The sequence below is a fragment of the Micropterus salmoides genome, unplaced genomic scaffold (assembly GCF_014851395.1).
Source record: "Micropterus salmoides isolate LMB-PRFRI ecotype aquatic unplaced genomic scaffold, ASM1485139v1 Ms_hic_scaffold_17, whole genome shotgun sequence".
Taxonomy (NCBI): Eukaryota; Metazoa; Chordata; class Actinopteri; order Centrarchiformes; family Centrarchidae; genus Micropterus; species Micropterus salmoides.
In genome coordinates, this window is record NW_024040817.1 from 29,317,819 (window position 1) to 29,343,450 (window position 25,632).

General features: G+C 40.7%; 1 protein-coding gene across 4 annotated transcripts in view; it reads right to left on the reverse strand.

Moving 5' to 3' along the window:
• ptprua (protein tyrosine phosphatase receptor type Ua) overlaps nucleotides 1-25,632 on the reverse strand; it is a 193,611-nt gene that overhangs the window by 58,094 nt on the left and 109,885 nt on the right. For all 4 annotated transcript variants that reach the window (XM_038724919.1, XM_038724918.1, XM_038724917.1 and 1 more), the window contains exons 4-9: nucleotides 25,367-25,448; nucleotides 19,021-19,136; nucleotides 15,680-15,851; nucleotides 13,689-13,982; nucleotides 4,673-4,993; nucleotides 1,785-1,894 (exon numbers count right to left, since the gene is read on the reverse strand). In XM_038724919.1, coding sequence (XP_038580847.1) covers nucleotides 1,785-1,894; nucleotides 4,673-4,993; nucleotides 13,689-13,982; nucleotides 15,680-15,851; nucleotides 19,021-19,136; nucleotides 25,367-25,448 — 1,095 coding nt within the window. The remainder of the gene's footprint in view (nucleotides 1-1,784; nucleotides 1,895-4,672; nucleotides 4,994-13,688; nucleotides 13,983-15,679; nucleotides 15,852-19,020; nucleotides 19,137-25,366; nucleotides 25,449-25,632) is intronic.

Sequence of the window (25,632 nt, forward strand, 5' to 3'; positions counted from 1 at the left end):
TGCGCCTAGGTCACTTAGGTCATCTTCACTACTCCTCCCCCTAACCCAACTCCTCTTAGTACTACCTTCTTACACCTTAAAACTAAAGGTGACCGGGCCTTTTCTGTTGCTGCCACCAGGCTTTGGATTTCTCTGGCTTTTACCTGATTCTGTCCCTTATTTTTAATTGTTCTCTCTCACCATTTTAATATGATGTTGTTCTTATTTATTTCCTTTTAGCTTCTTTGAATTTAATTTAAACGAGTACTCCATATTCCTTTTATTGATGTGTATTGGTGCACTAGTTTTATTGTGTATTTGGATACACAGTTGTATATCCTCTTTGTTCTTTTGTTCATTTATACTTGTATTTGTGTGTATTGTGTTCTTGGAAAGCACATTGGGTTAACTCCTGTTGTTTTTAAATGTGCTATATAAATAAAGCTGACTGACTGACCGATTTTAGCTTATAGATATATATATATATATATATATATATATATATATGTATTAGAGTATAGGATACTGAGGCAAATGGCATTTACGGAAGCACAATTTTTTTATGGACATATGTGTCAATTGGTCAGCTTAGAAACACAACAGAACCATACCCACAAGGCTGGACAAATGTAGTGACAGTAACACTAAAAACGATGATTTGTGATTGTTTCTTTGTGAGGTTTTGTCTAAGCAGACGCGCGAAGGACACTCTGTAATTATATTATGAGTCATCAGAGCTATAAAATACCATATACGTTCAATGTTCATGCAAAGAAACAAACACAGCCACGGAGATGGCAGAAGAGAATTTAAAAGTAAAGACTTGAGGTTTTTTGAAGTGTTTATTGGACTCCAGGGAAATGGTGTCGAGGTTATAGAGATTCAACAAGTATAGGCCATTACAGACAATGGAAAAGGTAAGGAGGTGCTGCTGAGCTTTGCATGCACTCCTGTTACACAAATATGCAACTTTATCTTTTTTCAAAGGATCTATTTTGCTTGTCAAAGTTGTGTGAGGATCAACCAGGTGCCATCCCGTATGCAGTAACAAACCCCCTGGTAGCAAACAGATACTGACTCTTTTACACTAATAATGGTACTGGTCTACAGCATTGTACATCCAGAGCGGTAGTAGTTTGGAGGTCAGGGGCCACCTTATCTGTATGTATATGGAGTTAGGTTACCTTGTTCCTTACTTTCCAAACTTCTGTTGTGAATGGAAAATATGTTCTCCCCACATCAGCGGCCACGTGGTAAGCCATAGTGGGTCGATCTTCACATCTACTTGCACAAAAACGCTCCAAAGCCCATACTACAAAGGTCTACTGGTTAATATGGGGCCATCAATAATTAATTAGAAACATTTAAAGTTGCCCCCTTGTGGAGGCATCTCTTAGGCAAATAAGTAATTAGAGTGGTTGTCCCCTATGTAATTACAGCCTGAAGTCTGGGCCTCAGCTTCATTACCATATGAACATGTACAGTAAATCCTATGAACTGTGAAAAGTGGGTCCTCCCCACTCTAGTGGCTCAGGCTCATGTGTGCTACGGGCGTATGGGCAAGCAACAGAAAAAACAAGCCTGGGGGAAATCGAAGAGGGGGAGCAGTATAGTCTTTAAAATGAGCAGAGGAGACTGTTCCTTGGTTTGAGTCATTACACCGAAGGAGGATGAATAAAATAGATATTGGCATGGGGAAAATAACATCCTACACCTGAAGAGGATTAGTGTGTGATGTGAAGGCAGCCGTGTCATTGAGGATTGTGGATATTTTTTCTCTCAAATGACTTACAAAGGTATCCTACCTCGTACTGTGTGATCAGCCCATTGGGCTCTACGGGCTCCTCCCACTTGAGGAAGATCATGTCATCGAGCGGGGTGAAGGTCAGGGACTCCGGAGCGATGCCGCCAGGAACTACAGCAGGAGAGAAAAACAACCTTCCCTGAAACAAACACTCCACCCGGGTCTCAAGTTAATGGACTCCTGCGCAGGCATGCTATGGGGTAAAAACACCTTTGACAGAGCGAAAAGGCACAGGGCCAAGGAGGGATGGACGAGAAAGAGGGAACAGAGAGACAGAGCAGAAGGGAGGTGATGAAAGGAAAGTGTGGCCCAGCTTGCTCCCAGCCCTCAGGATGAATTGAGATTCTGGCTTCCACTGTCTGATAACAGAGCACCGTGTCTTGGAGGATGACAGTCGATTTTTCTTCTTTAGCACCTTACTGACAGAAAAAAAGCAAAGTATCCCGACCTGGTGAACTGTTTGAGTACCTCTCTGCGTATTTAGGCTTAATGAGATGCATCTCCTTAAAGGACTACACCTACTTTTTTGTGCCTGAAGTGCTGGACAGTTTACTAAGTTCTGAGAATAAATAATCATTCACAGTGGATTGTTGGCTCTGTGGAAACACTTGGTGATAACAGCCTTCTGGCATTAACATGACCTAAATTGAGAATAAAGAGGACTCTAAAGCTGACAGAGTAATCTTAAATAATGTGTTACTAAGGATAGTATTGTACAGGAGTTAAAAGTTATAACTATTCAAATCAAATTTTGAACTTCGAAGTAGCAGTCACTGTGCTCCCTGTTTCCATGGTAAATGAAGTTCAGCTGGATCATGAGAGGCCATGGATTAAACCTGAAAGGGTTCCAGAAGTAACCTTGCTACAACTATGTTAATTATATGTGAGTGAATCCTATTTCCATTATAAAATGCAGGAACATTCAGGATGTGAAATCTCGAGCAGAATAATGCCCTGAACACAGCGTTACTCTCATACAACTACCTTTGTACAATGCTCCTTTTCCAGTAAAGAAGCCAAATTATGCATTTCAATACCCACTCAAGTAAAAATAAAAATTGCATGTTTTATTCTATTATATTCCTAATAAAGGTGTTATGTCAAACTGAAAAAATAATAATGATTTTCTCACATTTATTGGTCATTTTCGGGTTATTACAACCTGTCCAAGTTATGATAACATTGTACTCATCTTATTTGAATTAATCTGTAAACTGCAATGGATGTTTAGTTTACAACCTGTATGATTATGATGGTCAGGTTTGATTCAATAGGATATTTGAATAAGAATAATTTGTTTCATTGTTTCTTTTCTTTTACCAAAATCGCGTTCTTGCTTATACACCTTGTTGAAATTGTGCTTTTCTTTTTGTTATTTAGTTTTTGAATGTCTTTTGTTGTTTTTCTTTTTTTTGTGGTTCATTGTTTTGGGAATTTACTTGATACTACTGTACATACAGAAAGGGAAAAAAACATCACTGAATGTTGAAATAACAATGTTTCTAAAGCCTGACAAATTAACTACCAGACACTCTTTATCTCTAAAAAGGTATTGGAGGTCTCCATGTTTGTGTTTTAGTTGTGACAACGCTACACTGTCTGTTGCCTCGGAAGCTGAGCCTGAGTTAGGCAAAGCACACAAGCAGAAAATCTTGCCGTTTCCATGAATCCCTGACAGCCGAATCAGCTTCCTCCAAGCAGCAGAGACACAGCGTAAGCAAAGCGCTACACCAGTGTTTGATTGTTGAGCCCAATAGGAAACAGGCAGGAGGAACTGTCACCAGCTGCGGCTCAATTACTGTAGTTGTGAGGGTGATGGCGGCTCTCCCTGTGACAGGGGGATTGGGGACTGTCAGACTGTCAGACTGGCATTCAGTGGCTCAAAAGCAAAACTTTCCATTGGTGCTGACATTCAAAATATCAAGTAAAGGGAAGGGGGGAAGGGAAGGAACAATCACGGCATGTTTTTTGACACGTGCGTTTTAACTTGTCACTTCCTAACCAGTCAAATCTAATGACTAAAATTACAAAGCCACGCTACATTCTGGATGTTATTCCGTTTATGTAAATTAATTTCTTCCAGCCTACAAGACAGCAATGTGTAGGTGTAGATAATTAAGAGCGCTGTCTGTTTCTCCATATCTCCTCCAATGCTTGGTATTTTTAAGTGTTTTTAAGTGTAAAATTGAATGTAAAACAATTTTCTACTTTTCAGTAGATACTAAAATGCATTTTCAAGATGCAATAAAAGAAATGCTCCCTATTTCATATCATAGCCGTCATTCCATCTCACTCTCTCCACTGGGTCAACAATATTCCTGTGTGGCATTCAATTACAGTGAAAAGTCTTGCTATTCTACATAACAATAAGTGTTTGACCTTCTGTACTTCCACTTTCTGAGCATTTGCATTAGAATGTGCCTAATCTGCTGATGTACACAGGAAAATATTAATACAAAGATAAGCAAAATCATTTTACCATTTTGCTAGCGGCCATGGCCCGAGCTGATTAATGTTCCACTGGTCCCCATTTAAAAGGCTGATCTTCCATTTAGTTACGCTGATCCAGCTTATTTTGTGAGTCAATATTTGTGTTGTTTTTTTTATTTTGTTTTTGCTGGTACTGGATGACTAAAGGCGTGGATTTGTGTAAGCAGTGCGCAATAATTATCTGAGCATGAAGGAGCATGCACAGAAAGTAGAAAGCCAGAGCTGAGTAACTATGACACTAAAGAGCTTCACTGCATACATAAAAAAAAAAAACATCCCTGTTCTCCATAATGGTGTTAGAGTTGCTCAGAGGAAACATTTACATGCCTTATTTCAGCAAGGCCTTGAATCTTTTATCCTGTTAACTGTTCACAGGGTAGAATAAAACCGCCCACTCACTGTCCTCCTCAGTCTGGAAGGTGACCTCTCTGCTCTCCTTCTTGCCTTCGGGGTTGGCCAGTGCCAGTCGGACGTGGACCGATCGGAAGGGTGGCAGGTCTCTCAGGGTGAAGTGAGACGTGTTCCGCTCCACGGACAGACACTCTCTGACAGTGGCGTTGTTCCCACCGCTGCCCCCTGTAGGCATGGAGTAGCGGTAGCACAGGGACAAGGAGTAGGTGTGACAGCGGGTGAGGTTGTAGCCCAGCGGCTCCCACTGAAGGGCCAGCTGCCGGGGCTGGATCTCTGTAGCTGTCAGACCCCGCAAGGCACGCATGGGCTCTGAGAGGAACAGGAGGCAGAAATGACATTAATAAAGTGCAAACAGCGAGCTGTTTACCAGCAAGGGATAAGAGAAGAAAAAATGTCAAACACTGTGAGGAAGAAGCTCACCGAAGCATTTAGTTTGCCAGGTCTTGTAAGTAAAGAAGTGACAATACTCAAAACCAGAGCTCTATTAGTTAAGGTTTATGTTTTATAGTTAATTAGGATTTTTCTTTAATTTTGTACATTGTGAATGTACAAAACTGTGAACAGCCACACTGCTTACACAAAATTAGTTATTCCAAATTATACATATTCCGTCTGTTAATGAAGAATGTGAGATGTGGTTAAAAGATCAGAAAAGGCTAGTACGTGGACCATATTTTGTGAGACATATTGATCCCAAGGTCAAAAGTGAACTTCCAAAGTCAGTATAATTTGTCCGTGATCTATATTTTAACAATTCAATTCAATTCAATTCAATTTTATTTATATAGCGCCAAATCACAACAACAGTTATCTCACAGCGCTTAGATAAGCTTTTTAATACCGAATTATTGATTTGTTTTTGTCACTTGGGGACAGCAGCCCAAGCTGTAAACACATTATCATTTTATAAAATTGTTGTGAGTAGTTGCATTCATTAGCATTCATTTTGAGTAGTTTTTCTGGCCACCTGATGAAAACAAGCCCATTTTTCATTGTCCTTTTAGCTCCCGTTTGGTCTCCACCAATGCCTTTGAAAAAAACCCTGGTGGCTAAATGCTTCACTATCTTCCCCAGCTACTCGCTAGCTTTGTATGCCATTCGGTGCTGGGCAGAGAGTGTACAGTGGGAACTGCTGCTGCTGGAAATGAGGGTGATGAGAGCAGTGAGAGTGAAACAAAACAAACAAGTCACGGATCGTAAAACCAATACAAATGACTAAAAGATTCTACCATGCTGAGAGGAACTACAGAGTCGGCGATAATTCTCTTTGGTTTCATTTCCACTCGCCGCACCTTCCACATTACACATAGTTACTCAACACCTGCTCACATGTTCTGGACTGCTTAGGAGTTATCAGCAGACAAACCTTATCCGAATTCACAGCTAGAAGTTAGGCGACAGAGTTGTTGACCCACGAAATAGAGTTTGGGGGTCTTGGGGATAGCAAGTGAAGTAAGACGGAGAATGAGATCGATGGACTGATTGGTGCCGTGTAGAAAGGATTATGAAGTAGAACCACTAATCAGGATGCCTCTTGAATGCTTGTGAAGGTATTCCGGGTAGGACCAACTGGGAGGAGAGATGACCCACAGCATGTTGGAGGGACTACCTTTCCCATCCAGCCTGAGAGCATCTTGGACTCTCCCAAGAGGACAGATGTCTGGCTGCTTTGCTGCTGCTGGATGTTGAGTTGGATGGATGCAAAACCATGATCAGTTTATTTTCTAGTTAGATGGGACGAGATGCTGTTCTCTGTTGCAGCACAAATTTGGGATTTATGCTGACAAGACAAGTGTATTTTTACCTAAAATCAGTACAGCTTAGAAGAGGAATACCAATGGGGAAAAGGAGACAGCAACAGTTGCAGATGACTTTACAAACTCACACTACGAGGTTACAGAGGGGTGAATCAACAGAAAACAACTCCCTGAAGAAGTAGGTACAACCCAGAATTCTACATATCTCTACTAACACGAATGAGGTTCAGTAGGAGACCAGTGCACGGCCTTGTTAGAGAATCACATGTGAACGGCTGAAGCCTAATTACTCCTGTCATGTGTGAAAGCTGTGACTGCAGATCTCCACGTCCCCTGTCATGCATCATGTCCAGTTTCAAGCACACAAGGGGGTTATTTCTGCCATGCACTCTGGCCTGGATCTTCAAGTATACTGCCGAGGCATCAGATAAAACAAGAGGAGGGCAACGCCTTCAGCGTGACACGGACTGGCAGACTGCTGGGGGGCTGGACTGAGGAAGCAACAGCTACTGCCCTGTTGCTTCACTAAACATAGATCAGAAGCCGCTGCGTAAATGGACAAAGCAATGTCACAGAGGAGACATCAGTTCTGAGGGGACAGACACGAGTCCTTGCTAGTTTGAAAGATCAGACTCCTTCCCAAAAGGGTGAGGACACGAGTTTGGCTTATGTAGGTCAGCCAACACATATACAAACTAAAACCTTTCCATGCAATAGTATCAATCAGTTAAGTAAAAAAAAATGTAGAAAACCGTATGCATTGATGTCAGATTTGTAGCAATATCAGCCCTGTATAGCAACCCTGCTAAACAGGTCTGCCACCAGCGGAGGTGGGTAGAGTAGTAGTAGTAGTAGAGGTGGGAGTGGTCATCAAATAACTAATTGAGTAAGAGTACAAAAGTTTTTACTGAAAACATTACTTGAGTAGCGAGTAACCTAAGAAATACACTGTGCTTTATTTGATGTGGATGTGACTGGAATTATTTACGCTAGTGATGGTCTTACGCAGGTAAAATTGAGGCAGCAAACATGTATTTATTTGTGATGAAATGACAATCCCCTGATTAGAAAACCTGCCACATATACACCAAGACAATTCGTAGCTCTCAAGTGGGATTACAAAATACTACATTAATATTATATTCTGTTAAGCACCAAGAAATTTACATTCTTTCCTTGTTGTCTCTTATAATAAAGTATGATTTGGTAAACAAATCAATTTAGGAGATAATGTGGTGATGTTTCATAATTTATCGCCTATTAAACACAGGTGTGTTCACTTCTTCACTTTTACCTGAGGGAGATCATCTGTGGTTGAAACATTATGTCAGTCACATCCACCGGAAATAAGTTTTTTATGTGTGATCATAATCTGGTCTGTCTTTATCAGGCTACACCAACGAGCAGGACTTGTTAAATGCAGACTGCTCGTACACTGTTGAAATTTACATTAAGGCAGAGAGCAGGAGGAGTTTTTACGCATGATATACTGTGTGCAGCTATTTGTTATTAAACATATTGGAATTAACACAACAGACACTGCTCTGTGTCAACTCAGTGTCAGCATGGTTCTCTGATGTAAAGTTACTGACTTCACGACCAAAACCCGCTGCACCAACACGGCCTCATCCCAGGGCGTCAGATACCGACGCTTTGAGAAAGTCTGGCCAAGCGTTGGGATTGGACGTCCAGGCTGGCCGCCCGGCGCACTAAATTTTCATCTGTAAATATTAGCTGATGGCACTATTTGAAAGCCAGACTATCATGCTGTAGCTTCCGCCAAATATTCTGCTCTGAACAGAGTCATGTGGAGGCGCAACTGCAGTAGGAATACAAAGCACTAGCAGACTTGGGACCAGCTGAACCCATACCAGACCCCCTATCAGATCATGAATGCATAAGATAATAGATGACTAAGTAGTGCGATTAATGTCTCCAAATGTAATGGAGTTAAAGTAAAACTAAAAATCTACTCAAGTAAGATGCATTAAAACTACTCTGACAAGTACCATTTACTCAAAAAACTTCCTTTATATGTAACGAAGTAAATGTAACTCTTTACTACCTACCTCGGGCCACCAGAGGCCCACTGGCTGAATGTTCCGCTTCTGCGCAAGACACCATTACTCATCATTACAACAGCACCACAGCAGGCTCTGTCCTGTCCTCTCCACCCGCCCGTCCTCCGCCAGTGCTGCCCCAAACTGACATTCAGCTTGATTAGCCTAATCAGAGGGATTAGCCAGAGGCAGGGGGAGTGAAGGAGGGATGGGGAGGCCGCACAGGAGATGAGCAGGGGAAGAGGAAAAGATGAATGAGGGAGAGTCCCTACGGGTCTGCGCATTTCATCTCATCCTCCTCATCTTTAACAGCTGCCTCAGTGAGCTGCCTCTGAGGTCTGTCCCTCCTGCCAGGAGCTATGTTGGAATTATGATGGACTATCAGTGCACACCCTGATACTTACCATGAAACCACATGGGGTTTGGACTACTGACATGCATATTTCGAACGAGTTTCTGCAGGTATCAATATCTTGACATTTGACCTCTGATATTTAAATGATGTTAATGTTTTGTAGCTTCATGACAGTTTAATGAGACACCTAGGAAATTCTACTACCATGGTTTTCAAAGTGTGGAAGGAGTAGAGATTGGCCTAGCACAAAGAAGAGAACTGTCCTTTGTTTTTGACGTGCATGCATCTATCCTGGACATGTGAACAGTCAACGACAACAACAAGCAGTACTGAATCTTCAACCCTACAGAACAAATTATACTTTTGGAATGTAGGAGTAAAAAAAAAAAAACACAGACAAAGGCTGCGTTCAGACTGCAGGCCAGAGTGACCCAAATCTGATTTTTATGCCCATATGTGACTCAGATCTGGTCTTTTTATGACAGTGTGAACAGGCCAAGTCACACGGAATCTGATCTTTTCCAGTTTGGATTTGGCCCACTTTCATATGTGTTCCAAATCCGATACAGATCAGATCTTTTTAAATGGGACCTGATTCTGGACACTCAGGTCGGAATTGATGTGACTTTGACAGTCCTGCTGTAGACAGAGCAGCGGTGAACGAAAATAGCTCCACAAAAGCCATTATTATACATGTGGCTCCCTTCCTCCTCTACCTCGCTTTTGCAGTTTGGATTTGGCCCACTTTCATATGTGGCCCAAATATGATCCAGGTCATACTTTTTTTAAAATCCGACCTGAGTCTGGACAGTCAGATCGGAATTCCTGCGACTCTGATGTCACTCTAGAGCAACCGTCGTCACAGTTCTGTGTCACGTGTGGTGCATGCTACTTGTTCAGGCGGAAACAGTAGTGTGAGAGCGTTGCAGGGCTTCTACGTAATGTACAGTGCCAGAAACTGTAATGAACTGAATGCAATGAAATGATACAAAGTTGGGAGGAATACAGGAAATTGGGAGAAATGCGACCCCGGGAGGAAACCGGGGAGAACGCAATGAATAATGGGAGTCTCCCGTGAAAATTGGGAGGGTTAGCAAGTATTAGCTAACCTCTGTATCTTCCATTTTTACTTCCGAGCAATAGTGTGTTGCGTGTGACGATAAATACATTATTGGGAAACAAAAAGTAGATGAAATTATATCATATGATGACAGAACGTGAGAGAGCCTGGTGACCATTTGTGAGCGGAGCAGGTGCAGGTGGTTGATAACACTGTGGTAAATGACGCCAAACTCCCACCTAATGTCTTAAGAAAACAGATACAAGTTTAGTTGCAGTCCTTAGGGATTTTACAGGTCATTGATGGTCACGTTAAAATTCAAGATTGATGAACATGAACCAAAACTACCCACCCACTCTTATTTTTGTTACAGTAATCTGATATTGTGTTCATTATTAAAAGCCTAATTGCTTAATTAGTCTTTCTACTAATCAGTTGTAGCTATTTACAAGCCTGTACAGTCTAACTTTCTCTTTTTCCACAACCCTCCTTCTGGCTCTTATAAATTCCATCTGCGCTTTGGTTACGCTTGGTCTTTGGAGTTGCAAAACTGCGTGGCCTAAATCCAGCAGAATACAAATTCAACTTCCGTTAACGCGTCTCCCAGTATTAGCCGCGCAGTCCTCCCTTAAATCTATATGCACTGAGGAGAGAGACGCACCTTGAACACACTGACTAAACTGACACACAAACTGTGACTCCAGCCTTCAGCGTCTGCTTAATCAAAACAGAATGCATCGCGTCTGCTCCAAGAAACAGCAGCGCAAATGCCTCAGTAAATCTGGCCCTCTCTGTTTTGTGTCTTCGTTGTCTTGACACAATTAATGGTTCAAAGGGGGGGGGGGCCCTCCCAGAAGTGGCCCTCCCAGAAGTGGCCCTCCCGTTTATGAAGTTGGAGAGGGGGTTAGGCGCTGTCAGACAATCTAACAAGCACTTCGTCTTAAGCATACTGGGGCCTCGAGATGAACGGGCTGAAAGCAAAACACATACTAACTTACCAGGATTGCATAATTTCCTACAAACAAAAAGGCCATCAGAATAACATATTAACAAAACATCCTGATTTTACATAGAAATTCTGCACATAGTTTCATCAAGAAAGATGCATGAATGACACATCTGCATTCACATGGAGATTACTTATTTGCAGCCACACAAAAAGCATTAACAATGGGGGGAAAAAGCATCTGAACTGGGCCTCTGTGTGGCTGGCCACCCTCAACAATGGCCCCATGGGATTGCAATCCCCTGCACCAGTAGGTATGAAATGTCACACTCAACAACTGTCCAAAAAGAGGAGGCACTGTGCTAAAAGAAACGGCTCTCTGTGACACATTAGGAAGACAAATTCATCCAGAGTTTTGTGTCACGGGGCCTCTGCTGTCTGCGGCTTTCTCCCCGGGGATACAGCTTCACATCCGAGCAATGGGAGCTGACAGGAGGTGGGCGAGTGGAAGACACTGACGAGAGTGGATCAAAGAGTGTGGCAGGTGACAGAGGCGTCATGCTGTGTACTTGACAGAGCGGCGGGGTGCCTTTTTCACCCAGTTGAGCAGCAATGCGGCTAAAACACAGATGAGATGTAGCGAGAAGACCCTGTCCTCTGCTTGCATGACACGAGAACCTCCCTGCTACGCGAGCTCTTGAACTAAATTTTCTTCAGGTTCAGACCAGTCATTAACCCTTCCACTAGCTTCACAAATGATCTGTTGTTTTTAACAGAACTCCCACAATCCTTGCCTTGAATGTAAATGACTGTAGACAAAAGAATACCTTGATTCTTCATGTAAATATGTGTTTTTATTAGGGGCAAGCCCGGGATAAATAAAAAGCATGAGACACCAACCGACAACATACGCACCTTTTGTTCTCAGTGGCTGCAGGCAAACTACAAGTTGTTAAGTGATGCGTCAAAACTGTTTGATGTAGCTCCCAGCTGCAGCTCAGAGCTCGGCTGAATCTCAGCATCAGAGCAGGAACAGAGACTGAAAACAGTGTTTTCTGTATCTATGAACGGCAGGAATAACCAGATGGTCTTCTGTTTGTTGTTTTGTGCTGATGCGTTAAGCCCTCGGTTTGCAGTATGCACAAGTGGTGTCATAGCAACGCACCAGAAGTCACATTACAATGACATTTCCTATAGGGCTAGGACACACCTTCTGAAGTTTTAGTATGAGTTGTATTTTTTGTATTGTAACAAGCCGATGCTGAGCAAGTGTGTTTACCATGATCGCCATCTTAGTTTAGTGTGTTAGCATTGTAACATTTTTCTAGTAATTAGCACTGAACACAAAGTGCAGCTGAGGCTGATGAGAACGTACTTAGTTTTGTAGGTATTTAGTCATGAACAGAAATATTGGACAAATAAAATGTTGACCTCAGGATCAGATTAGAAAGTCGTCCTATAGGGGATCATTAATGCCGGTACCAAAATGTGTTATAATCAATGTAGTAGATGTTGAGAGATATTTCACAAAATAAGTGAAAACTTAGGAAAAGTAAAAGGATGAAAGTGAGTATGGACAAAAAGTCATGAGTAGTGAGTAGTTGTTTGGTCAGTCTGGAACAAAGTGGTGGACAGGCCAACCAACAGACCAACACGTCGTCCCTAGAGCCATGCAGCTGGCTAAAAACAAGCTAATATGCATGAATTTTATCAGTACTATTGTTTTTGTCTTTCTCTTTTTTGTATCTGGGATAAACATGATAAAGTTTGGACACTACAGAGTGATGCAAATGTTACCGTGTCGTGGATGTTGAGGTGACATGAAAACAAAACTCTGCTCTGATGCTAGCAAGGTGATTTTCCTAACCTGAATCTTGTTTATTTCAATCGCCTATATTGTTAATGATTAAAACAAATTAAATTCACTTTTGCTGGGGTGGGCACATGAACCTTTTTCGGCTTCTGTAAGGGGGCATGACAGAAAGAGAACCACTGGTTTAACCAACTGTATATGTATTTATATATTTATATATACAAACCTTCACCATAGTCACGCAGCATTAGCTATGAGCAGTTCCTGTTTCACTGCAGACACAGCTATTCAGAAAGATGAAGTAGCGCTGATTCAGAGTACTGTGTGGAAGAGGTCTGAATGCTTACTTTTGACTGAGTTGAGAGTGTTAGAAAAAGCAGCATTTTGATGGAAAATTCAAACGGTTAAGTAATGAATCCAGCAAAAATGCCAAATATTCCGTCTTCCTCAAATGTGAAGATTTGCTGCTTTTCTCTGGTTTATATTGTAAATGGAATTTCTTGATTTGTGTTTTGGACAAAACAAGCCATTTAAAGATGTCACCTTGGGCGCGGAGAACTTGTAATAAGCATTTTTCTCTACTTTCTTGACATTTTCTAGAGTAAACAATGAATTGATTAATCAAAAAAATGATCAACAGATCAATCAGCTATGAAAGTAATCATTAGCTCCTTCTCTAATGAGATGTTGTAGGTATATTCTTAGAGGCACGGTTGTCTAGAGGCAAAAATGCTGTCAGTGATTGATGTAAACCTTAGTGCAGAGGTAGAGATTAGTATGGATAAAAATAGAATTGAATGCTTCCTAATATAAGCTACCGCCCTTGCTTTTTTTGGTTTTAATCTTAAAAAAAAAAGAAGCCCTGCCCACTGAGGTTTATCCCTAACAATGAACTCATGTGTAGAGCCGGAGCAGGTCTGTCTCTGTGTTTGTAAATAGAACTCTAATTTACTACATGGCCATGGATGTTATGTTGAGTTGTGGAGGGTGATTCAATGCCTGATCTGGCTTACCTGCACACTTTGTCCTGCTGATCAGAGGGGGTCCAGGTGCTCCCGTACCCCCCTCCCCGGGCCTGGTGAGCAGGACACTGATGCGATACTCTGTGTCTGGCTCCAGATGCCAAACCTTATAGGTAAGTGAACCTACACCATGAGTCTCTGTCCACATGGACTGGCTGGCCCGGTACTGGATTTCCCGCCGAATAACTGGTCCATCCCCCACAATGGAGTTGGTGTTAAGCTGGATGATCAGATAGGTGGGGCCTGCCCGCAGGAGCTGGGGGGGAGCAATAGGAGTTGGGGGCACTGCAAGAAAGAATATCTTATTATATGTATATCTAAAAATATAATCATAGTTTTCGTTAATATTTATGACTCGAAACCACAGAAAAATATATAAAAAAAAAATTCGCCCTCAAAAACTTTGATAAAAGACAGTCAGACATTTTCAGCACAAAAATGTCAATGCCATCAAAGAAGTCAAGGATTTCTGTCACTGATTTTCTCTTTTTTGTTTTACAGTTTCAATAACATTATTTCTGCTCTGCTAGAGCGTTGAGTCATAAAAACCTTTTAATCACATCAGAACTAGGGGAGGGAGACAGAGAGAGGGTGAGAGAGGCTCTTGAATGCTGTAAATTCTTAATTCTCACTCTAATGACGCTGAATAAGAGCTTATTTGCATGAATAATTGTATAACTAATGCTGTCCTCTCTGCACATAAACAAACCCAGCCTTGATGGATAATATGACCCTTATCAACCTGGCGAACACCAAATTAATTCATCACATGATGTTGTGTGGAGAGTGAGTGTGTGGAGGAAGGGGGGGTTGTTGACTGATACACCTGCCTACAGTGTGTTGACAATGTGAGACATTGTGAATGCTTGTTTGTTTACTGAAAGTAGTAGTTTAGTATTTTTGAAATATTTTTACATCTTCTGTGCAGTGTCTCTGGTTGCCAGACTTTGGTGGGTGGTTTTTCAACAACTTACTGCATTTTGGGGGTTAGATAAACAGTAGATATGAGTATTGTCTCTTTGTCATTATTGGAGTGTCTTCTTAGCTGGGTCATTAGGTACTGTGCGTGAAGCCACTGTAATTCTGAGGACTTCTAAAGTGCTATCTGCAGTGACTAAGCTATCTGTTGATGGTAACTAGCAAAAAGTAATTTTACATTCTTAAAGAGGTCATATTATGCTCATTTTCAGGTTCAAAATCCTATTTAGGGGTTGTACCAGAACAGGTTTACATGGTTTCATTTTCAAAAAACACCATATTTTTTTTCATACTGCACATTGCTGCAGCTCCTTTTTTTTCACCCTGTGTGTTGAAGGCTTCGTTTTAGCTATGGAGTGATACATCTTCCCTCTACAAGATCTTTGTTGGGAGTTGCACATGTGCAGTTCCTAGGTAAGAACTACTAACCAATCAGAAGGTGAGTAGGGTGGGTCGTGAGAAGCTGGTAAAAAACTGCTTCGGTTCAGCTGTATATGTTCCCCTTAGCAGCTTAGCATCATGGACTGGAGCAAGAGTTTCAGAGTGGTGAGTTATTAATCTGTAACAAAAGTATCTTTCATCCATAAAGTTTTAACTGAGCTCTGTCTCTACATCACAGGAACAACTTTATGTCCACTGACTGCCTGGAGGGTAGCTAGTGTTTGGAAGGGAGAGGAGAGGCAGCAGGCGGACGTCTTGTCACTGCCTGCTGCAGCTCTGAGGGTTTTTCCACCGGTGTTTTACGTCTCAGCAAAAAGGTAGAAAGGGCTAGACTACAAACGAGCTGTTTTCAAGCGGTTCCAAGCGGTGTTTTCTATGGGAGATGGGAACTCCCTTTGGGCTGGACTTTGGGCTTTTTCACTTTGCAAACCTGTTACACGCACAAAAAAAAGGCATATAACTCAATAAAGTAGAGGGGAAACGCCAAAAAGCATAATATAACCTCTTTGATTTACTTGCCAAATACTGGTTAAATTAGCCACATGTTCCTAAATCTAACTCACCTCTGACAATGAGTTCTCCAAAGTTGGAGACGGTGGCGCCCCTGGGGGACAGGGTGATGCAGCGGTAGAGGTCCTGCTCCCCACGTTGCGCCGCCACCTGGAAAGTCGCCATCAGCCGTTTGTGGCTCAGCCGAGAGAGGAAGGCAGTGTCCAGCACCATGCCGTTCCTCCGCTGACAGCCAGACAAAGACCACACAGAGAGAAATTAGCCGTGAGCACATCAACCCAAGCACACATGATTACCTGAAGTCTATTCAAGTGATTAAAAACGGGTGACAGGCGGAGAAGCAGACAGTAAGACAAAGGAGGGTTGGAATTAGCTACATGGGAGGGCAAGATAATAAATACGTGATAAATGTCACTGGTAACAACAGTGTTTCTGCTCGTGAGGCTGGTGACACAGGCCTCCCCGGGGGCTGTTTCCAGCACAGGGCCTCGAACTGACATCTCCTCGTCTCTCGCCATGCTAATGTGTCAGCGCTCCAGGCACACTGGCAATTGGCTCAACCAGCGGAACTGGAAATCAGAGGACAACACTCGCAATGAGCTGTTCCAGGTGCTGCTACAATATATGCAGCTCTCTCACAGAATAAGCAGATTATTATGTAAAATGTCGCCTGCTCACGCTTTTCACAAGTAAGTGGGTTTGACATCCGCCTGTATGAATTGGTTTAGGAGGATAGGGGGAAAATGCAGCGCTGTTAGAAAATATGAAATTAGATGTATTGTGGCTGGGTACTACTGCTTAAAGCAACAGATTATAACTCATTTAAACTTTAGCTTTGGTATCATTAGAATCTGTCTCTACTTTTAGAAAAGCCCCACAGACTTTTTTAATTTGTTTGCTACTTGTATTGTATTTAACACTCTGTTTGAAGTGACTCTTCAGTGTACAGCATGCACATTTCTGACTTTTGACACATCAGTAGGGCTGGACGATATGGCCAAAAATGTTATCACAATAAAAAGTTTCATATCATGTGATGTTGATAATTATCACGATAAGTATCAAATCGTTATTTCTTTGGAGTTTAAAGGCTGATTTTCGCTCCTGAGTGAAAGTTGAAAAAACCTGATGGTTAATTGTGTTTTAATCTCTTCTTTATGGTCAACACCTGAGTCCAAACAGTGGATCACTTCACAAATCAGAGGTAGAACATTCCAAACTATTATGATAAAATCTTTGTTAACAAATATGCATGAGTAAATTGTGTGAAGTGAAAGCTTTTTTCAGTCCTTTTTCTTTAACAAGATAAACATCTTAATAAACATTTATATGATTCTATGTATGAAAATCAAACATTTATTGAATATTGATCTTAATTATATCGCGATAATTATTATGTTATTGCCCAGCCCTACACATCAGTCACCTAAAAACTGCATCCAGCTTTAAAGTCCACATGCAGGCCTTTGACGAAAATAAATGCTTCCATTTGCCACATCTGCTGCCATTGCTTCTGGCAACGAGTCCCGGTTTGGACTCGGTCTGCAACAGCCATCTGCAAGTCGGGCCAGAGGACAGTGGAGGAGATATGATGCTAACTGATTAAGAAACATTATGCCAACAATTTGGTTGGACTACCTAAATAGAAGAAAGAGTGGAAGAGAGCAGCGACAGAGTGGTCCAGAGGAGACCTCCACTGCGCCAGGGAGATCAAAGAGAAAGCAGCAATTAGCAGACTCAGCATTGATGATCAAACGGGGCCCGAACAACAAATGGAGGAACAGAAGGCAGTAATGGTTTGTGATATATCTCTATTTTCTGCTGTTACCAGTTTTTTTTTTTTTTCTTAATGAGAAAAGTAGGGAGGAGCTGAAGCGAGTGTTGACTTATGCAGAGAAGCACACTGCAGCCTACTGTCAAATTACGAAAGACAAGCCTCGCATTGTTTGTTTGCATCTTCCTGTGAGAGTGTGTATGCAGCGCTGTCAACAAAGACGTAAACTCTGTAACTGATAAAAATGGCTCTTTCACATGCCGATGATCTTCAAAGGCTTCAATTCAGAGAAGAGAGGGGAGGGGAGGGGACGGTGGAGGGGTGGAAATAAAATCAGGCGGAAACACAAGGGATGGATCACCAAGTATACCGAGATCTCATTTGCAAAGCGCCTTCTCCCTGCTGCCATCATTTCAAAAGCACTTAGATGTGCAGGCTTCAAGGCCAGAGGAAGAGTGGAGGCATTCAGGGATGGATTTTTGAAGACTAATATTAGCTCATATTCACACTAAGAAAATTGAAAGTATTTTCAGTTGGTGCATGAGAGAAATGACTTTAGGGGCTTTAGTAAACTAAATGCCATAACAATCAAAAAGCTACAAAAGGAGAGGCACAAACGTAATAATCTTCCAAACCCTCAAATGACTCATTTCCCTGCAACAACACAACCATTAAAAGACCAACTCAGAGTCACAAACTTACTGCATTATTTAACATTATCAAATTACAATATTATTACTGGTAAAAATGCTGACGGTTAAGATGATGGCTCCCATTTCCTTTAACCACCAATATACAGTTCATCACAAGGTCAGCGGTGGTGACTCCAGAAAAGAATAGCTGTAATAGCTCACTGAGGGAGTCTTGATGTTTTCTGGCAGTGAGGGAAGATGTCAGGAGGCCTCTTTGGGCGTCTGGTTTGAGGAGGAAGCACCCAGTTAACACCTTCTTCGACTGTCCCTCAAAAGAGACAGCACCTGGAGCAGCACCCAACACACTGAAATTTAACTCAGCTCCATCTCTCGTTGTGAGGCGGAGGAGCTTAAATTCAATCTGACATGGATCCCGCACACACGTGGCCATGGTAAGGGTAAGGACACACTTAAACCCCTAACCCCTAAATGCCTATTTTCCTGAAAACGATTATCAAAGTAAGCACACACTCAAAGTGTGCCTGGCATTACCAACGTATTTTGTTTTGTCCTAAAGCAGTGCAGTGAAAAGCACTTACAGATGGAATTACTACCGGGACCTTTTTTGTCTGTCAAAGAGGATGGTCACTAGTAACTAAATTTTTTTCAGACTGTATGGCTTGTGGGACACATCTGCAGACATGAATATTCTCTTAACTGGTTTCGAGTCAGTGTATGAAAAGCTCATGTAAACAGCAGACCGAAAAAGACTTTAATAACTGTTTGGCCAGCAGCCGCGCATCCAAATGTTAACAACTGTAAGCTGATCTGGATAAGACTGTCAGCTTCTCTTTATCCTTTGTGTTGCTCCTTCTTCCTACTGTTCAATCTCCAATCCCATTCTATTATCTGAGATGCTGGCTTGACTGTTTGAGCAAGGATAATAAAAAGGAAAAAGAACAGAAAAAGAAAAACAGCTTGTTCTCACCTCCAGGAGGAAGGGCTCAGTCTCAGAAACTTTGCCCGTGGCGACACACTGGAATGAGGCATTCTGCCCGGCATTCACCTCTACGTCACCCAGCCGAGAGAAATGAGGCACCTTGTCTGTGGAAGGAGGACACACAAGACACACACACACACACACAGTGATAAAAGTGGCACATCTGGAGCCGAGCATCACTGTCTAAATATATTAGACACACAGATGTGAACTATAATTTCGTTAGAATAACTACACACCCAGGGCTAGATACAACCTCACAAACATGAATGCATACATGTAGCACATTCATGTAAAATGAACATAACAACATACAATATATAAACTCTTCTAAATAAGTAATTAAACCTCAAATGGACTTACTTTATGGATTTTAAAATATCTTACCATATTTAAGTTGAATCATGTAACGCCCATTAGCAAGAAATTAAGAGAATACGGATCATACGGCTGCATATGAGACTCAATAACTTATTAAGACAGACATCTTTTTAAGCTTACACATACATTCTCCATTCAGTTCAACAGAGACAGAGATTATTTTATTATTATTTTTCCGTAGCATCATATACTGGCTCCTGGCATTTATCAGGAATCTTCTGAGTCTGGAGTTAGAATAGAACTACAAGTGAATCCTTATTCTGTGTTTCTATGGCAGCTAAAGAATACTGCTTGTTATTAATCTATATTGCATGTCATTAAAATCTGAACTAGCTAAAAGATGCAAAAGAAGTGAATTTTAGCAAATGACTCTCCTGAACACTGCTGTTTGCATGCTTGGATAAAGACATGCATAACAAATGTCTGTTGAAATGCTTGTGTATTATGTTTATCCAGTGATATACCCCACTATTCATCTGCCAATATTACCATTTAATACAGTGGACCATATTTTCAGGTTTCAAGATATCCTGTGGAATTTTCTTGTAAACAACCACATTTCAATATACATTTGTTATTTCTCACCAAAACACATTTTTCCATCCTCATAAAACATTAACACTTTTTTTAAAATATATTTTAAAGCCTACTTTACTTAAAACCATGTATGCTAGCGAGAAGTCACCTTGTTCCCCACCTTGTGTTAGCACATTGAAATTTTTCTTGGTGCATTACCACCACCAACTGGAAACTGTCGCACGGCATGGAACAGTCTCTTGTCCCATTGTGCATATAGTGGTCAAAAACTCCAAGGGTACATTTAACGTGGAGTCACATTAGCTAGTTTTTGGAAAATTGTCCTCCAAATACTTTTACAGATTTTTTAAATCATGTACTCATTTCAAAATCTTATATTGTATACAAGAAGTACCATTTGTGTATTCTTGTCTTCCAGTGCAGTGATTCTCTCTCATCAGTTCCATTGATTCTGATTTCTGATGTTTTGTTACCGATCAAAAGGCAAGGATCATCACATTTACATGTTGTCATTTTCAGCTCTGTTCTGATCAATAAGTAAGTATCAGAGCACAAAGAAGCTATACAGTATGTGTTTTTATAATTAATACATCAGTCTGACATTGTGATTTTGTGTTACAGCAAGGCAGACAAAAAACATTCCTCTGCTTCTGACTAGCAGGATCACTAATGATAATAACTTCAGAGGTTTTGGATTCAGCTCATTCTTCAAAAAAATGTGAGATTATAACAAATATTTTAACTGACGGCAGCTCATTAGACAACAACAGACCTTTTCAAAAGCAGACATTTTGACTTCTCATAGTAATAAAAGCACATTTCTTACTAATAACATTAACAAAGACTCTGCCATGACAGTGTGACAGTGAGCAAGCATGCACAATACCAGAACCCTGAAAGTGAAGCAGCTAAATGGAACTCGGCCATGACTCATTTTATTATTTACACCTGTGTTTTTCTGACGGTGAGCTGTCAAAACGTATTTCCCGCACAAAAAGTGTCATTAACTGCGTGCACCTATTTTGAAGAGAGACGTAGCAATTTCACTAATGCTTTGCTTGGCTATGCGTCAAGTTCCACAATTCATTACTTTAACTAAAACATCATGGTCTTCAGTGGATTGCATTAAGTTAAAGCTGACACATAATATCAACGATACCCATGTAAGTATATCCAAAACGGTTTAAGTGAAACAAGTTTTTAAAATAATATAATGCTGATACTTTTGGACAACAGCTGACTTTACTGTAATTACTGTATATTTGAACCGAATTTGATAGTTTTCATGCCAAAAACTGAAAATAACGTTAGTCCCTGTTTCTCAATATAATTAGTTGTATTTTTGGCAGGCAGAAGAAAACAGCTAAACCAACATGAGCCCTGTCCTCCAAGTTAACTCTATTTATATATTTAATCTGCATATGAACAGAACTGCAAAAATACTAAGTTCTAAGTGTAAAATGGTGATAAAGGTTATTCAATAATGTGTTTAAGGGGTTAAAATCAAATTCTAACAGATGCTATTTAGGTACTAGCTAAAATAATTTCATGCTAACGCTACCTAGCAGACGCACGAACTGATGCTTGTACTAAAGAAGCAGAAAATTTTATTTTTGTGATGTCTGCCTTTTACATAAAGTGTTTACTCTAGGCTATTAGTCCCTGGTAAGCACCTGCTTTTCTCAACTTGCTGATTATTTTCACCAAATGTAGCTAAAAACCAAGAAATTTAGCTTCATATAGGCTAATATCAAATAGTGGATAGCTAGCTTACTTACCTTTCCACCCTCAGAGGAATACGCCTGTACTGTACAAATATTGGATATTTCTGGCATTTGTTATAGTCGTGAGCTATTGTGTAAAATATTCACAAGTAAATACAACTTTACTTTTGTAATATTAACCTTTCTCTGCAAGTGCAATTCTTCCTTAAAAAAATAACTCCTTAACTGCACTAAATATAAAGTTTGAGGATAAAATAAATTCTCTAATGTGACAGGTGGAAAGTTAACAGCCATCTCCCCATTATAGTGAATAAAAATTTGCTATACACAGGTATAATTTTTGTCCAAAAACCCATTCATTTATTCTCTGTTTCCAATTTTATCACTGAACATTATTTGTCTGAACAGCTTTTAAACAAAGGGACCATGGCCACCCTAAATAAATTAATCTAAAAACCATACTAATGAAACTATTGTAAGCTAACACTATTGATTTACATGGTGACTTATGCCCCCCTACATCACAGTGGAAGGATTTCGCAGGCCATAAAACAAAATAATAACAATATAGTGACAAAATTATAACCTCCATCATATAATAGATCGATCACAACAACTAGAAATCCTGCTGTGGTGTAAACAGCATATGTTCTGGGCAAATTGTTTCTACTGGACACCAATGTGATGGACAAAATTAAATTGTGATGCAGTGGCCGGCACTATTCACGTAACACACTTTCAAGCTTGGTTTCCACAGTAACCAACAGCAACATCTGGCTGAGGATGGGATGATAGAAATTGCATCTCACATTTTACCTATTGCCCATTTTTCTCCTTCCTCTCTGCTGTCCTTTCCATGCTCTATCCATCCAATAAGCAGAGTGAGAGGGTTCTACAGTAATACATTTCCTCAGGTGCATCTAACAACAGCTAACTCATTTCACATGTATAAACCTTGTACGTTACGAGTGAATAGTGAAAACTAGAATAGTGTACCACCCTGTAGATGTTCGTTATAGTGCCTGTCAGGGTATTTTGTTTGGAGGAAACAAGCATAAACCTTCAAGTCATCTACCAATTATAGGAGAAGTCATTTGAGGATGAGGCAGTTGCATTAATCGTTACTGAAAAATTTTAATTTAAAATCTAAAAGCCCGGTAGTGTGGATGTATGACCTGTTTAGCTTAATTAATACTGCTAAACATAAAAAGAGGCAAGGTAATTTGCGTCTCAAATGTATTCCGACTGTCTGAGATGTTAGTTCTCTAAATTAGTAATGCGGCTTCTTATTCTTGATGCAGGAGGGATTGGGCTTGACTGAAACAACACGTGTTTAGAATAAAGACATGGACTCCAGAGGGAAACAACACAAATGTCAAACAATCTGAATAGCAGTTACCTTTGACTTGAATCTTTCCTAAGGGGCCATACTATTATTCGTGTTGCCTTTTGGGAAATATATGCCAGCTTACTAATGTTTACTTACATCTTTGTGTGGCTGTGTGTGTTTTTAAGGTTGACTGCTCTTGCTCTGGTACAAAAGAATACGTGATTGTGCACATGTACACATCAATTGTGCTCTGCGAGTGAAGTATTTATGGTATACATATATCACACAGCGCCTGGCAGGGACACTGCCCCCTAATGTGAGCTAAAAGGCAAGTTGAGGGTCCAAACGCCACCATCTGCTCCAAGGCTAAACTCAGCCATCACGTATCAAGGGGTCCTGGCAAAGGTACCTACCCAAAAGCCACACATCCTTCTCCACTGATGATAGGGTGACAGAGGGCAAGTGGCAAACTTTGAGATAAGCGTGGGTAAGAAAAACAAATAAATGAATAAATAATAGATTCTCTCTGTGTTTAGAAAGGGTTATTTCAGTTCTTTCGTCGGTTTCCCAAAGAGGAGTCAATGATTTATAACATGCAGCCTGCCTGGTTTTTCAGTAGAGCCAGAAAAAGGATATCTGAATTTCATGAGCTCATTCACTAACATTTTCCCACATTTTTGCAGCTAAAAAACAATATTAGTGTTCTCACAGGGCCAGCGTGGATCTAAGCAGCAATGTTTAACAGACATACTAGGTTTCAGAACAACAGCAATACGGATATCTATTGATTTCTTTTTGGCCACATTGGGGGAGCAGAAAAGTTACAAAAAACACAACATATGACATTTTGAAAGTTGTTATGGGCTGATGTGCTAGCAAACAATTGCCTTTTTACAGCAGCAACGGAACAACATTAGCATTCACTTGGAGTGAAGGCAATGTGACTAACTTAAGACTATATGCTCTCCTTTTAGCTTTGTTTAAGTTTTCACCTTCTCCTGAGAAAAAGATTTTTGTCACATGTTGCTAAATCTCTACTATTTCCACCAGACAGTCTCAAACTTTTCCTGCCTACCATTTGGTGCAGGGCAGTGGGCTTTCTCGCTGAAAAACCCTCTGTGGGCCCTAAAGCCAAAACAATTAAGTAGTTTAAGTAGAGTTTGCAGATAACCCTTTGTAGGTTTATTACTACAAGCAGCATCTGTACACATGACTATTGGTCATGTGAAAGATGTTGTAGTCATCTTATCCACTGTTAATATAAAAACACTGATTAGTGCAGCTTAAATATATAAATTTGAGCAATTACTATATGTGCCACAAGACTATTAAAACATCACAAGATTTCAGCTTTTCATTTCATTTCTGCCTCTGAAACTGAAATGAGACCACTATGATGCCATAACACCCTCAGTGAACTCAGCATACATATATTTCAGACTCTAGCAAAAACATAATAATCTATATATGTGTGGAATCTAATTAAAGCCTTGCCTTATACTCGATTTAGGTTAATGACATTAACAACCAGTGTAGACCAACTGACCAATTATAGACTAATTATGTAATCTAACACTCTGTTTATATCACAGTTGGGAAACAATAATTGGCCAAACTGATAACTGTTAAATGGATGAACCTAGTATTTAAAAAAAGACCAATAATTATCCCATTTTCAATTGAATCATATTATTTTCTGTTCTGGCAACATGTTATCTCTTTTTGGAAGTCAGCATGGGTCAACGTAGCATTTACAATGATGGTCCGGCAGACCAATCAGATCAGATTTAGCTTCTGTCTATGGCATCTAATAGAGCTAATCATCTTGGAAACAGCACAGCGGTGAAAGAAAAGGGTCTATTATGATGGGTGTTACATCTACACAGAGCCTTAGTACCAAAGGACAGTGGGGGGTATAATGGTAACCGTAAGAGAACAGAACATAATGCACTCATAAAGCTTCAACTGCCTGATATCCCAGTAATGACAAAGAATAACTCCCAGAGAGGATCAAAGAACAACCACTAGCTGTCCTTTTCCTGCCAGTAACATCACATTAGCTTTAAAAGCGCCCGGCTGGGAGCATAGCGATCACAGGTAAAGGTCAGGCATTCTGCCAGGACAAAAGAGAAGCCTCCTGCTATGCTATTGTGGCTGTGACACTCGGACAGGTACCAGTTATATGCACCTCAGTTGCCCCCCTGTCAGCAGGATTGCATCATAGCCTTCAGTCACCTCCGGGAAACTATTGAGCTCCAGGAAGCTCAACAGTTTCCGGCTTTCGTTGTTCTGCCGGACCCTTTCCCAGGGCTTCAGTAAAGGTCAACAGGTAGTCTACCAGCAGTGCGGAATGGGTACTTACAACAGGGGTAATTGAGCAGCACAATGTCGTCCAAGGCAATGTAGCCCTGTCTCTCTTCGGAAATGGTCGCTTCAAAGATGACCTGTGGAGACAATGGATAAATGAAATGAGTACAGACCATTAGATCTTGAGTGGCAAGAAGATTGCCAAAGTAGGAAATTAGGGGGATGGGAGTCCAAACGGCTGTCAACAACAGTAATGCACAGATATTTCATTAATTCCATTTAAAATAAAAGCTCCACTGTAAAACTTGATTTTGTCATTAA